Source organism: Mustela erminea, chromosome 1 (assembly GCF_009829155.1).
Source record: "Mustela erminea isolate mMusErm1 chromosome 1, mMusErm1.Pri, whole genome shotgun sequence".
Taxonomy (NCBI): Eukaryota; Metazoa; Chordata; class Mammalia; order Carnivora; family Mustelidae; genus Mustela; species Mustela erminea.
Window position 1 is genome coordinate 61,125,900 of NC_045614.1, and position 14,147 is coordinate 61,140,046.

The window sequence follows — 14,147 nt, forward strand, 5'->3', positions numbered from 1 at the left end:
TCTGAAGCAATTTGTTAATATTTTTGCATGAAGGTCTACCCTTACTCAACTCCTGACTCCTTAATTTTTGTGGGCAAGAATTCTTATTATTTTATAATTATTCTTGGTTCTGTATGCATATGGTAGCCACTGCACAAACAGCTTGAAACTAAATCAATGCAGTACAAATGGGACTAATTTAGACAGGAAGGGAAAAGCACACCGTGGCCAGTGGGCAGTGAAATATGGGTCTGAATGTGGCCTCACAAAAGTGGTCACCTCTGCAAATTCACAGAGCTGCTATCCAGCATTTCACTGAGATTTCACAAGTGCACATGCATGCGAGTGTGCACACACGTGCACGCACACACAATGTGTTCTTCATAGATTCTGACATATAGAGCATCAAACCCAACTGTTTGAATATGAATCTACTGGATGAACACCCACAATAAAATTAATCACCTCTAAACCAAGAGGTGAATCTTAGATTGTACCAGGAGCAGAGAAACTGATGAAAAATGTGGATGGAGGCTTAGTGTCCACAATGCCATCCACCAGCATGACCGGCCTTTGGCAGGTAAAATCTCTTTTTAAAGTCTAAACAATCTGTTGTAAACCATTTTTTTTTTCTGTTTCCAGAACCTCGACAGGCTTTACAAGCTATTATTGATCAGAAAATTTTCATACACGATTCAAATCAAAGTAGTCCTTCAATGCTTCACACGATGGATCTGGCTGTGTCTGTTGTGTAGTGCTGAGGAGTTATACAGCTTGACTACGTAAGTCAAACTCTTCTCAGGCATCCTTCAAAATATACAACACTGTCAGCCCATACTCTGAGGTGCTTTGGCCCGGACATACTTCTAGAAGCAAAAACCTGCCACGTGTATCATGGATTTTTCCCCCTAGACAGGTTTCTATGATGAACTTGAATGAAACAAGGAAAAAGCTCCACTTTTCTATCAATATTATTATAATCCTCAAACTCCCAGAGGTGTCCCCGTATGACATCACACAAGATGGAAACAGCAAAATTCCCAACTTCTCCTGAGGATTGTCCTTCTGCCAACTTTGATTAAACAAGTGTGGGAGTGTTCTATCTGTGCTAGACACACTGAATGTGGGTGATTTCTCAGTAATCTCCCTCTTCCTTTAAAAAACTGATAGAGCAAAGGTACATGAGTTTTTCAGATATCTTTCAAGTTATCCTTCTATGGATGGTTCTTTGCTTTCTGATGCCCTTCCAAGACTCAGGGAATTGTCATGCAATGTTGACATGGAAATGATGCAAGATTTAGTTCAACAGGATTACCAAAGCCTCCTGCCTTCTCTTTAGGTGGTTAGAAATGTGAAATAGAAATTTAAAATATAGCCTTACAAACCATTTGTTGCCCTTTTACAGCTTATTTTTCAATATCTAACTATTGCTTGAGACAATCCTGTATAAATGAAATAGCACAGCTTTCAATAAGAAGACTGGTTTTCAAGCAAGGTTCTTCCATTTACAAATGATATGATTCTGAGTAGTGTAGTTCTCACTTAACATGATTGTTACATGATGAAAGCAATGTATCATTTAATTGGAACTGATAATAGACCCATACACACAACTCAGGGCATGTGGGGTCGAAAGGCTGTGACTGCATGTCTTATTGCTATTAACTGTTTAGTAGAATTTGGAGATTTTTTTCTGATCCGCTGAGAAGAGGAAAAGAGAAAAATGGAAAGAAAAAATATCATGCAGGTACCAGTATTTCCTTCTGTGTGTGGGTGAATGGACAGTAAATAATAGCACATTTTAATAACTGCTAGGCTTTGAAATTTCGATGATACCACAGCTCTTGAGGATCAAACTGAAACTCTTCACCTAAACGGACCTAATTCTACATGCCACTGCAAAGAGTGGTCTGTTCCAGGCCCTTTGCACACCTTGGGGGATCTTTTCTGCTCTTGGCATACCTTGCCCAAGAATGCCCTGTGATTCCTCTTCCCAATCAGAGTTCTATCTGGGGTCCATCGTCTTCCAGAAAACCTTATTAAGACACTCTACACTCTCTGGATCCTTTTCTCTTTCAAAATTCCTGAAGCCTAAGGAATAGCATGGAGGACATCAGGAGAAGGAAGGGAAAAACGAAGGAGGGGTGGCTAGGAATCGGAAGGGGAGATGAACCATGAGAAACTATGGACTCTGGGAATGAAACTGCGAATTCTCAGGAGGATGGGTAAGCCTAGTGATGGGTATTAAGGAGGACATGTATAGCATGGAGCACTGGGTATTATATGTAAACAATGAATCATGGAACATTATATCAAAAACTAATGATGTACTGTTTGGTGACTAACATCACATAATAAAAGTTATTAAAAAATAAAGTTAATTTGGGAAAAGTGGGAAAAAATGAAATAAAATTCCTGAAGCCTCATTGTACCACACATTTGGCTGCTTTTGTACCACACAATTGGAACATTGTCCTGGTCTGTTACTCAACCCACAAAGATTTGTGTGCCTTCTACCTGCCAGGCTCTCATGCTGCAAATGGAGTTGAAGAAGACGGGGAGGGTCCCTGTCCTTGAGGCATTCATTTCCTATTAGGTTGGTCACTAATATAGGCAGATGTTGGAGTAAATGCTGTTTAAGACTCACCCAGCTTGCTGGGTGCACAATTATGACATTCAGCCACACCGTGCTCTTCCACTCCTTATTTCTGTCACCTCCTGGCCTGCTCGTTCCTCTTTTTTCACTCAAGAAAGTTGTGTCACCTGGATTAGTCTCCCCCTCCAAACTTTTGCCATCAGCCTGGTCACTTCAGAATATGTGCACTTGCCTTTTAGTCCAACGTCTTCCTCAGATAGACCTCAGCCTCCTCTGCCCACATTCACCATCCAATGGCTCCACCTCGCAAACCACTACTGCAAACATCTTTTCCCCTACACAAAACATTCTCTGCTAAGTACCCCTATGGAGACAGTTCTTCAGCTTTACACCAGGTACTTCTAGCTGACTGACCTTTCCATTTTCTTCCCACCATCTACAGCTCCTCTCTGTCTTTCCTTTATCCACATTAATCCACTATCCACATTAACCTATCATTTTAATTTTTACATTTTAAATATACTACACCCCATTACCCTTGCATCTGTTCCAAATCCCTGGAAGACTCCCCAACCCAGAAAGAACCTGACCATCTGCTTTCCTCATGTCTGCACACACGAGGCTGAGTATGGCTGGAGCAAAACACAAATGGGCTGGTCAGAAGTATACCAGTCAATGATTAGAACCCAGCTCAAAAGCCTGAGACTCCAACTTCTGTAATGTCTGCTGCACAAATCTCTTCCAACATCCAACTCTCTTGTTACAAGCCCTTGACCCTTACCCAACTTTACCTAGAAAGGGAAGACACAGAATTAACCAGGTTGCATCATCCACTCCCAAGCACAGGCTCACCTACAGTTAAAGTCTCCTCCTTCCCTTTGGTGCCACAGGACTTCTCCTCCTCCTGATATATGTGGACTCGGATAGGTTCCTTGCTCTGAAAGTCATGCGCAGAACCTGGCGAGCACCCCATCCTGGACAATGGGTCCTCAATATATCACGTTTGCTTCCACTGGTTTCTCTTTATAACTCAGAGACTGAGTTGCTGGGGATCCCAAGGGAGCTTAGCAGTCATCTCCATGAACTAACTTTATGGGAAAAAGCTGGGGCTTGATAACTTAAAGGATAAAAGTGAACAAATAAGGCAGGAGGAAAGAATGAAAAAATGAGGGAGGCAGGAGCTCCGGTGTGTGTTCTTGGGAACAGCCAGTCTCTGTCTTGTTCACAGTGAGAGGCATTATGGAAGGATGCAATGAATACAAATGTGTTTTGCAGAGGCTAGGATTGGCAATGACTTAAGAATTCCAAGCCACAAACACCAGACACTAGTTTATCAAATTTATCAGTTTCTAAATACTTGGTGTATTAAAGAAATACTCTGGCAGTCACTGAGAGAATTAAAAAAACATGTATCTCTGTGAGACTCCATGCTAGCCATTTCCTTCACATGGAGACCACCATCCTCACACCTTTTCACGTTAGTAATTCTTTTTCATCTTTTACCATCCTGCCTTTATTTCTTGTTCTCTGTGAAGCTTTTTCCAAACCCTAGAGCTAATGGCTCCTCGCCAACAGGTGAACTGGTCAGGCCTGTATCATGGTACCGAGATCAACACTTGTGCATTCACCATCCCCGCTAAGCAATCTGCCTGATCCACCATCACATTCCCCCACCCAGCTTAATTCCCAAGAATCCAGCACATGCCTGTGGAATGAATGAAGGAAGGACAAGACCTCCTTCTCTTTCTAAAGGTCATGTGGTGTTCTGTACACCTCGGCAATCTCTTCACTGTGGTCAGTACTCTGTGCTGACCAGTCAAGCTCTGCTTGCTCCTACCTGGCTAAAGAAAGACTGTGCCCCCAGCGGACACGTTAGGTCCACTTGGCCACTCACCTGGCTTGCTGGCAGACGCAGCAGATCCACACCTTCTCACGCTTCTGGTAGGAGCAGCAGCTCTTGCAGACGTTGAACGTGCAGTCGGCACACCTGCGCTTGGTGTTGACCAGGAAGGTGAAAGGCGAGCAGCAGCGCATGCAGCAGTGCTCCACAAATTTCTGGTGCTTCGAGAGGATGCTGCATTTGCTGCCTTCCTCCGCCAGCTTCTGTTTCATCTCGCTGGGCAGCCGGGAGGAGAAGAGAAATAGCACATCCTGTCAGGACACACTCCCCATAAAGCACCCCCACTCTCTCCCAGGGCCTCCCACAGGCCAAGGCACCATGGAGAATCTTCCCACAAAATGATAAACTCTGAAACACCAATGGTTTGACGTGATATCCAGAGAGAAACCCTAATAGTGGATTAATTTTTGTGCACTTCTGCATGTCACGTTTTCTATGAGAAATCCCATGAGACTTATTATGTTTGAGACAATAGATTGAGATACAAACTATTATAAAAACTAAGCACATCCTTGAAAAATAAAACCTTTAACTTAATCAATGCCTTTTTAAAGGAGCTATAGACCATCTATGCTGAAACGTTAATCCCCACAATAGCCCTGCTGGGAATAGGATAAATGCGGCCCTGGTCCTATTTAACATCCCCCGGAAATGAAAGCACCCAGGGATTTTAAAAGCTTTCAAATTAACATAAGTCAATAAAGATTCTTTGGGTGATGGGCAAATCCAAAGCACTAGTGATTCAGGACTGGATCAAAGGCAATCCTTTCTTCCAAGAGCTCATGGTCATACCAGGCATATGGCCAGCCATGTTAATGCAAAACATCACCACTGCACAGGCTTCTCTCTCCACTCAGGGAGAATCTCTCCACTCAGAGAGAAGGAACAAGAACCCTGAGAGACAAGGATACCCTGAAGAGACTGGGTTTCCTAAGAAAAACCGAGTGGAAGTAACCAAGTTACTCTGACCCGGCAAATTTGAGATGTGTTTCCTGCTACAAAAATGGATGCCTACAAGCAATAAACAGCCAAATAACTGATTTTTTTTTCCACACCCAGCTTGTGACTGCAGTTCATCCCAGATCAATCTGGGATGCATATGGCAAATGCTTTCTCCCAGTTTGCACTTTATTTTCGTATGCTGCAAAAAATTTACTGAATTCATTTATCAGTTCTAGAAGGTTTTTTTTAAATTTTTTGATTTTTTTTTTGCAGAGTCCCTAGGGTTTCCTATATATAGTTTTTAATAAATTTTAAAAAATAAATTTTAAAAAGTAAAGCCCATTTTACTTTTTTTTGTGCTGCATCATTTTTAGAATTTATTTATTTATTTTTAAAATTTCTTTTCAGTGGTCCACAATTCATTGTTTATGCACCACATCCAGTGCTCCATGCAATACGTGCCCTCCATAATACCCACCACCAGGTTCACCCAACCCCCAACCCCCTGCCCCTCCAAAACCCTCAGATTGTTTTTCAGAGTCCACAGTCTCTCATGCCCATTTACTTTTAATGTTAATTCTTTTCTAACATATGCATTTAAGGCCATAAAATTCTCCACCTATCCCTTTCACTGCACCCACAGGTTTTCAATCAGATCATTTTTATTGGGTGTTATATACAACTAATGAATCATTGAAGACTACATCAAAAACTAATGATGTACTATATGCTGGCTAACTGAATATAACAATAAAAATTCTTGAGCTTGAAATTTCCACATATAGGACTTTTGTTATTGATTTTACATTTTGATCAGAGAAGAGAGTCTGGAAGAAATAAGTTCTTTAGTACTTTTTGAGACTTGCACAATAGCCTACTACATGATCAATTTTTGTAAAGTCCCATGTGTGTTTGAAAAGAATATTTGCTCTCTATTTCTTGAGAACAAAACATTGAATTCTCCCATTATAATTGTGGATCTATAATTTCTCTTCAATTCTAGTTCATTTTTACTTTATGTTTTTAAGACTATAATGTAAGGTGCATCAAATATCCTAAGTTAATAAATGTTATGTTCTTACTGAAATATTCTTTTGTGATCACATAAAATCCTCTCTATCCCTAATAATGCTTTTTTGTCTCCAAGTCTGTCTTATATTATGGTCTACATTAGTTATTTTTTATAGTCGTTAATTTTAAATTGATGGTGTGCCAGGGTATAGCTTTTTATACCTGAATCTTCACTTTCAACATTTGTATTGTGTTTCATATCGGGATGTTATAAGCAGAACGTAGCTGAATTTGCTATTTTCACGCTGTACGAGAATTCCTTTTACCATGTAAGTTTAAACCATTTATATTGAGGTTGCTAATATATTCGCGTATGTGCTGCCGAAGCAAGCACTAGATTACTAATACATTTGGATTTATTTCTACTGTTATTTAATGTTTTTTATTTATCATGTTCTTTGTTTCCTCTTTTTCTCCTTTCCTACTTTTTATTAGATTGATATTCTTCATTCTCTTTTCTTTCCTGAGTATGATTTGGCATTTGTTCTTTTTCATTTCTTCTAGTGGTTGACATGCATATTGGGATTAATATCTATTGTTAATGGCTTTCCTCTCATTAACAACATAAGTGTTAATTCCTTCTGATGTTCTATGTTATTACTGACAGTATTTTGGTTCAATCTTAGTTTGTAACTGCCAAAATTGTTCTTAATATTGTTTAACTGTAGTTTTAGCACCCCACATGATGCAGTATGGGACCTGCTCTCAGACAAAAAGCCAGAACACAGGAATTCTACTGCCATTTCCTTCCTCCAAGTGTCAACATCCCTCCTGTATCTCCTGGATTTGGTTGCAAATGGGGTGCTGTGCAGTGTGCAGTAACCACTTTTTGTCTTGGGTCCAGAAGATATTCTTTTCATCTGCAGGCGGGTTGGTCCAATAGGAGCTTGCTTAGCTGTCAACAGAAGCAGAATTCATTTATTATTTTTAAGTTGCCATTTGCATAGATTTATCCACATGTACCAATTTTATTGTTTATCAGTGCATCTTGCGTCTGATGTTTCCTCTTCTTTAATTTTTTTTTTTTCTGAACTCCTTCTGGCAATTCTCCCCACAAGAGAAACTCTAGCAACCTTTATTCGCTGAAAATGTCTATCTCATCCTCATGTTGGAATGATGCTTTCAATGGGTACAGAATCCTATGTTGGCAGTTCCTTTCCAAAGGTACCAGATAATACCGAAGGGAATAGTCCATCTTTTTTTTCCCCTGATATCGAATGTAATGTGAAGTTTGTCAGTTTGATTATTCCTTTGCAGGGAATCTCACTTTTCTCACTGGCTACTAGTAAGAGTTTTTTGTTTGTTTATTTGGTTTTTGTTTGTTTGTTTTTGTTTTTAGTGTTCTGTTCGGTGTTCACTAAAAAATGTGTAAGTGGGGATTTGTTTGCATTGTTCTTCTTGGAACTCTTGGTAATTTTTTAAGGCTTTCATTAATTCTAAGCAATTCCCCAATTATAACTTTGAATACTGTCCTCTGCTGTATTTTCTCTAATCATTCCTTCTGGAATTCTATGTCAAGGCTTCCCTGTTCTTCCATGCCTCCTAATCTTTCTGTCATGTCTGTATTTCTGAGATACATTCAGGACACGTGCTTTGGTTCTAACTCCTAGTTTAGAAATTCTTTCCTCATTCATGTTTTCTCCACTCTTTAAATGTTTTTAAATTTAATGGACTTTAATTTTTATTTCCAGAAGTTGCATGATTTGTTTCCACTAAAGTCTGCCTGTCCTTCTCTCTTTGGTGCCATTCAATTCTGGTTCTTATTCATTCTCTTATGTTTCTTTTTTTACCCATTTTAAATAGACTTCCTTTATATCCTCTTCCTGGTTCTTACATTATCTTAAATTCTTAGAAGGGGTATTAATTCTTCTACCGGGTGTGTCTCTTAAGTCTTGTTCAAGGTGGGTTCTTTCTTTTATGGTTTACCATTTTTTTAAAAGGATTTTATTTATTTATTTCACAGACAAAGACCACAAGTAGGCAGAGAGGCAGGCAGAGAGAGAGAGGGAGGAAGCAGGCTCCCTGCCGAGCAAAGAGCCCGATTTGATTCTGGCTTGATCCCAGGACCCTGAGATCATGACCTGAGCTGAAGGCAGAGGCTTTAACCCACTGAACCACCCAGGCTTCCCTGGTTTACCATTTTTTTAAAATTAATTATTATTTTTTTTCATTTATTTGACAGACAAAGATCACAAGTAGGCAGAGAGGCAGGCCGAGAGAGAGGAAGGAAAGCAGGCTCCTCTGTGGAGCAGGGAGCCCAGCATGGGGCTCGATCCCAGGACCCTGGGATCATGACCTGAGCCGAAAGCAGAGGCTTTAACTCACTCTGCCACCCAGGCGCCCCTGGTTTACCATTTTTGAATGAGGCGTCCTTCAGCCTAGCTTGCTCTTCCCCCAAGTGCATTTGTTCTGTGCAAGGGCTGCAGAGAGCAAGCCAGCTATGCATTTGTTTTCACACGGCACCATAGAGGGGTTATCAATTCCAGACCAGTTTCACATCTGTTTCTTAGCCTGGAAAATCCCGTACCACACAAGTAATAGGATTTGGATTTCTAATCCCATGTGTACTGCAGGATTGGGACTTTGAGCTTTGATCCCTAATGGGAGGCTTATTTTCTTCCACCCAGGGTTCCAGGCAAAGGTCACCTGCTTTCTAGCCCCCCAAAGCCAGTGAGTAGAAATTTTCCAGGTGTCCCCTTTCACTGAGAGTGAAAGCCTCCAATACTGTACACATTGTACAGATGTCTCATTCTCAGCTTGCCCTTCGAAGGCTCAAACCACCTCTTCTGTCCGCACACAGAAATTAGCAGTGCAGCCACTAGCCATCAGAGCCTTTTCCTTCTCTATCTGATCATGCCGACCACTTAGCTTTACCTCCCTCTTTGCTTCCATCCTGAGGAGTATCCCTTTCTTACTTTTCCCCTTGACTTAAAAGAAAACCTGAGATATAATCCACATGCCATAACATTTACCCTTTTAAATTGTACCATTCTGTGGTTTTTAGTACATTCACAAAGTTGTCTAGCTACCAGTACTATCTAATTCCAGAACATTTTCATCATCCTCAAAAGAAACCCCATACCAATCAAGCAGTCACTCCCCACTGCTGGCCTCTCCACCCAGTCCCTGCCAACCCAACCACTCATATAGTTTCTGTTTCTATGGTTTGGTCTATCTTGGACATTTCATATACATGAAATCATACCCAATACATTGTCTTTTGTGTCTGGCTTCTTTCTTTCTTTGCTATGTTCAGCATTCATCTATACTATAGCATGTATTAACATTTAATTCCTTTTTACTGCCAGATAATCCTCCATTTATGGATATACCATATTTTATTTATCCATTCACCAATTGGTGGACATTAGGGCTGCTTCTACTTTTTGGTTATTATGAATAATGCTGCTATGAACACCCATGAGCAAGTTTTTGCATGGACGTGTTTTCAATTCCAGGAATAAAATTACTGGGTCCTATGATAATGCTATGTTTAAGCTTTTTTTTTTTTTTTTTTTTTTTAAAGATTTTATTTATTTATTTGACAGAGAGAAATCACAAGTAGATGGAGAGGCAGGCAGAGAGAGAGAGAGGGAAGCAGGCTCCCTAACGAGCAGAGAGCCCGATGCGGGACTCGATCCCAGGACCCTGAGATCATGACCTGAGCCGAAGGCAGCGGCTTAACCCACTGAGCCACCCAGGCGCCCCTAAGCTTTTAAGGACCTGCTAGACTGTCTTCTAAAAGACGGTACCATTTTATATCACCAACAGCAAAACATGAGGGTTCCAATTTCTCCACACTCTCACCAACACTTGCTAGTGTCTGTCTTTTTAATTATAGCCATTCTAGGAATTATGAGGGGGCTACCTCATTGTGGTATTGATTGCATTTCCCTAATGACGAGTAATGTTGAGCACTTTTTCATGTACTTATTGGCCACTGGCATATTTTCTTTGGAGAAAAGTTTATTCAAACCTTTTGCATATTTTAAAATTAGATTATTTATCTTTGTTATTGTTGTGTTGTCAGAGTTATTTATGTATTCTGGACACAAGTCCCTTACCAGATACATGGTTTACAAATATTAAATCTTGTGTTTTATTAGTGTATTTAGTACAAAGAAGGATTGCACTAGCTCATCCTAGCCCACCACTAGAATTGGGAATCTATGTATGGTTTCATAACTTCATGTTTCACTTAACAACAATATCGTAAAACATCTTTTCATGACAATTCAGGTGTGTTTGCAGCATTAACTTTCAAGGTGTCCTGAGCTGGCTTAAACATCTGATGATATATATGAGCAGGGCTAACTGCTCTGCATAGCACTGCCCAATACTTGTTGCTTGAGCACTGGGGAGCAAGGAGAGGCTGAATCCAGAGTTAGAAGTGGGGGCCATATCAGGCCAGCTCATAATTTAGACTTGGCTAAACAAAATATTTACAAGGAAACAAGACAGAGGTTTTTTTTTCCCTTAAGGCATAAAGATGTTGTTCTCCAATCTCTCAGATTTAGAGCAGGAGATGAGCTAAGTCATTGACAGCTCTGACATCTGTAAACAACATAAGAACAGCCTTAGCAATTGACCGGCTTCTATTGATATTTCAGAGCCACTAAATTAAACAGGATAAAACATCCAGGAAGGAAAGCCTTTGGGGATCAAAAGAGCTCTGTGAAGTCAATCCACAGGATCACTTGAGCACTATGAGTTTTGTTTCCTGACACAGAAGGCTGCAAACTCCAGGGACATTTAAAACCGAGCATCTAATAATAAAACTGTACCAACCTCTCCAGAATTTGTTCCAAGCAAATGGAGTGTTTTGAACCAGAGGTTCAGGAGAGGAATAGCATGGCCTTCTTCTGAACCATCTCTTATTTATCAGATTCTATGTCCCAAGCAGAGTGAGAAGCAGACCCTCACTGAGCAGGGAGCCAGATGCAGGATTGGATCCTGGGACTGGGATCATGACCTGAGCTGAAGGCAGACACCTAACCGACTGAGCCATCCAGGTGCCCCTCATTGTGATTTTGAGTTGCATGTTCCAAGTGACTAATGATTGCAATGGACATCCAAAAAACCTATCGACATTTCATGGTTTCTTGGTCCACTGCCCTGCCAACTCTGATTGACTGGTAGTGAGTGAAGCACTGTCAGTTGAGAGGATGTACACAGGCTCAATGGAGCTAGAGAGTCATGAAAAGTTAGCAGTGTCTGCCCCAGGTGTGGCAGGGAGAAGTGATGGCACATGTCACTTGTTTGCTATCAAAGAGACAGTAATTCTGATCCATACCTGTGTAGCACCACTTCATGATCATAGACACTATTGCTTAGATTGCCAATTATTCACTCAATTCACACTTACTGAGCACCTACTATCCTAGGCATGAGGAGCAGAAAGAAAACAAGACACAGTGCCTGTAAAGACATGTCCTATAAAAATTGGTACATTACACATCATTTTTTAAATTTAAATTTTACTTAGTAACATACAGGGCAAAATTGGTTTCTGGAGTAGAATTCTGTGATTCATCACTTACATACAACACTCAGTGCTCATCCAAGTGCCCTTTGTAATATCCACCATCCATCTAGCCCAACCCCCACTCAACGTCCCTCCATCGACCCTCAGTTTGTTCTCTATCATTTGGAGTCTTTTATGGCTTGTTTCCCTCTCCCCTTTTTTTCTTTTCCCCTTTCCCAGATGTTCATATGTTTTCTCTCATAAGTTCCACATATGAGTGAGATCATATTGTATTTGTCTTTCTCTGACTGACTTATTTCACTTAGCGTAATACTCTCTAGCTCCTTCCATGTTGTTGCAAATGACAAGATTTCATTGTTTTGATGGTTAATATTCCATTGTATATATTATATACCACATCTTCTTTATCCACTCATCAATCAATGGACATTTAAGCGCTCTCCATCATTTGGCTATTGTTCATAAGGCTGCTATAAACATATCACTCTGAGTCTGTATTTTTGTAACCTTTGGGTAAATACCTAGTAATGCAATTGCTGGATAGTAGGGTAGCTCTACTTTTAACTTTCTGAGGAACCTCCAAACTGTTCTCCAGAGTGGCTGCACCAGTTTGCATTCCCACCAACAATGCAAGAAGGTTCCCCTTTCTCCATATCCTTGCCAACAACTTTTGTCTCTAGTGTTATTAATTTTAACTATTCTTACAGGTGTAAGGTGATATCTTATCATAGTTTTGATTTGTATTTCCCTGAGGATGAGTGAAGTTGAGCATCTTTTATGTATCTGTAAGCCATCTAATGTCTTCTTTGGGAAAGTGTTCATGTCTTCTGCCCATTTCTTAACTAGATTATACACATCATATTTTATAAAGGAGAAATAATAGTACCTAGTATATAAAAACAATTGCTTTAGTCCCCTCTCCCAGGTATTGGCTGTTGGAACTGTGCATCTTTCTTGTTTTTCCATGGTCTCTTTTATGTAACAAAAAGGGCTGGAAGCCTGGAGACCCTCTGGCCTACTGGTGTTGGTTTGGCTTTGCCAATGGGAGGTATTTGTGTGAGACTGGAAAGTGGGAGGGAGACACCATTTTCCTGTTTCATGTTTCAGTAGAAGCAGGCAACTGTGGGTAAATGGGGCTCCTTGGTCCCCTCTTGGTGGTGGGGGCTCCTTCAGCAGGAATAGGGTAATAGCCATGAAATGCAGGCCTGTGGAATCTGAGTTACACTTTTCTTCCTTTTCTCCTCCAGCCCTAAAGGCAGAAGTAGCTCCTGTGGTTACTGATCTCTGGAACATCTTGTATGAACCTCTGTATGAAATATTAAAAGAGCTTCTGTTTTGATGGGACCCTGACTGACACATTTTCAAAGAAAAGTCACATAATATCATATTCAAAGATTTTCTGAAGTTCCCATTCCATCTGACCTTGACATCGGCTCCCTTGACCACTCTGCTCTCTGGTTACCAGACACTCCTGTGGAGCTACAGTTTTCTATCCAGATTAATTCATGTTGCATTATGTCTTCTGCAGAGTTTGTTTCTTATTCCTCATCTTGTTTTCATTCCCGCTTAAGCAGTTGAGCCTCATGTGTGTCACAAATTGCGGTGCACATGCTACTTGTCCTCACACCTTTGGTCCCATCTGCTCTCCTAAGCTTTGGATGAGAGTTTGTAGTCGTCGAGGTCTCTAGGTTGCCATCTTATGTGGGACCAACCTCCAACTGTCTAAGGTTATAGGTAGTATTTCCATCCCCAGATCTTTCCCCAAAGAGCACTAAATTCTGTCCCGAGGCCTCTCTGGAATCCTAAAAGGAATTCCCAACACTTCCTTTTTTCTTATTTTTTTTTTGTGATTGCACATCAAATCCTATCCATTTAGCATAATGACACCCCTTAAACACATCTCCCCTTAGCTGAGCCCCTCACCATCAGCATTCACAACACTGCAGCAGACTCTTCTCCAAGCCACCTGCGACAGTTCATGCAGAATGACCAGCCTGGAAAATACATGGTTGCCCTTCACCACTACTTAGAAAGGTGTGATGATGACTCTGGCTGTATGGCACCCCTTTGAGCACATTTCTTCTCCTTTTCTCCTTACCAGCACATTTCTCCTCCTTTTCCTTCCAGATCCACTTCAAATGTCCCCTTCTCTATCGTGCTTCCAGTACTGCCAG

The 14,147-nt window shown here is 40.8% G+C and overlaps 1 protein-coding gene across 8 annotated transcripts in view; it reads right to left on the reverse strand.

Annotated features, from left to right (window-relative positions):
• The window catches only part of MYRIP (myosin VIIA and Rab interacting protein), a 392,721-nt gene that overhangs the window by 212,216 nt on the left and 166,358 nt on the right, over positions 1-14,147 (reverse strand). For 7 of the 8 annotated variants that reach the window (XM_032345061.1, XM_032345144.1, XM_032345567.1 and 4 more), the window contains one exon: positions 4,470-4,691. In XM_032345061.1, coding sequence (XP_032200952.1) covers positions 4,470-4,691 — 222 coding nt within the window. Of the gene's footprint in view, positions 1-4,469; positions 4,692-7,314; positions 7,339-14,147 lie in introns of those variants that run through there. The other variant, XM_032345467.1, reaches the window with a different exon arrangement.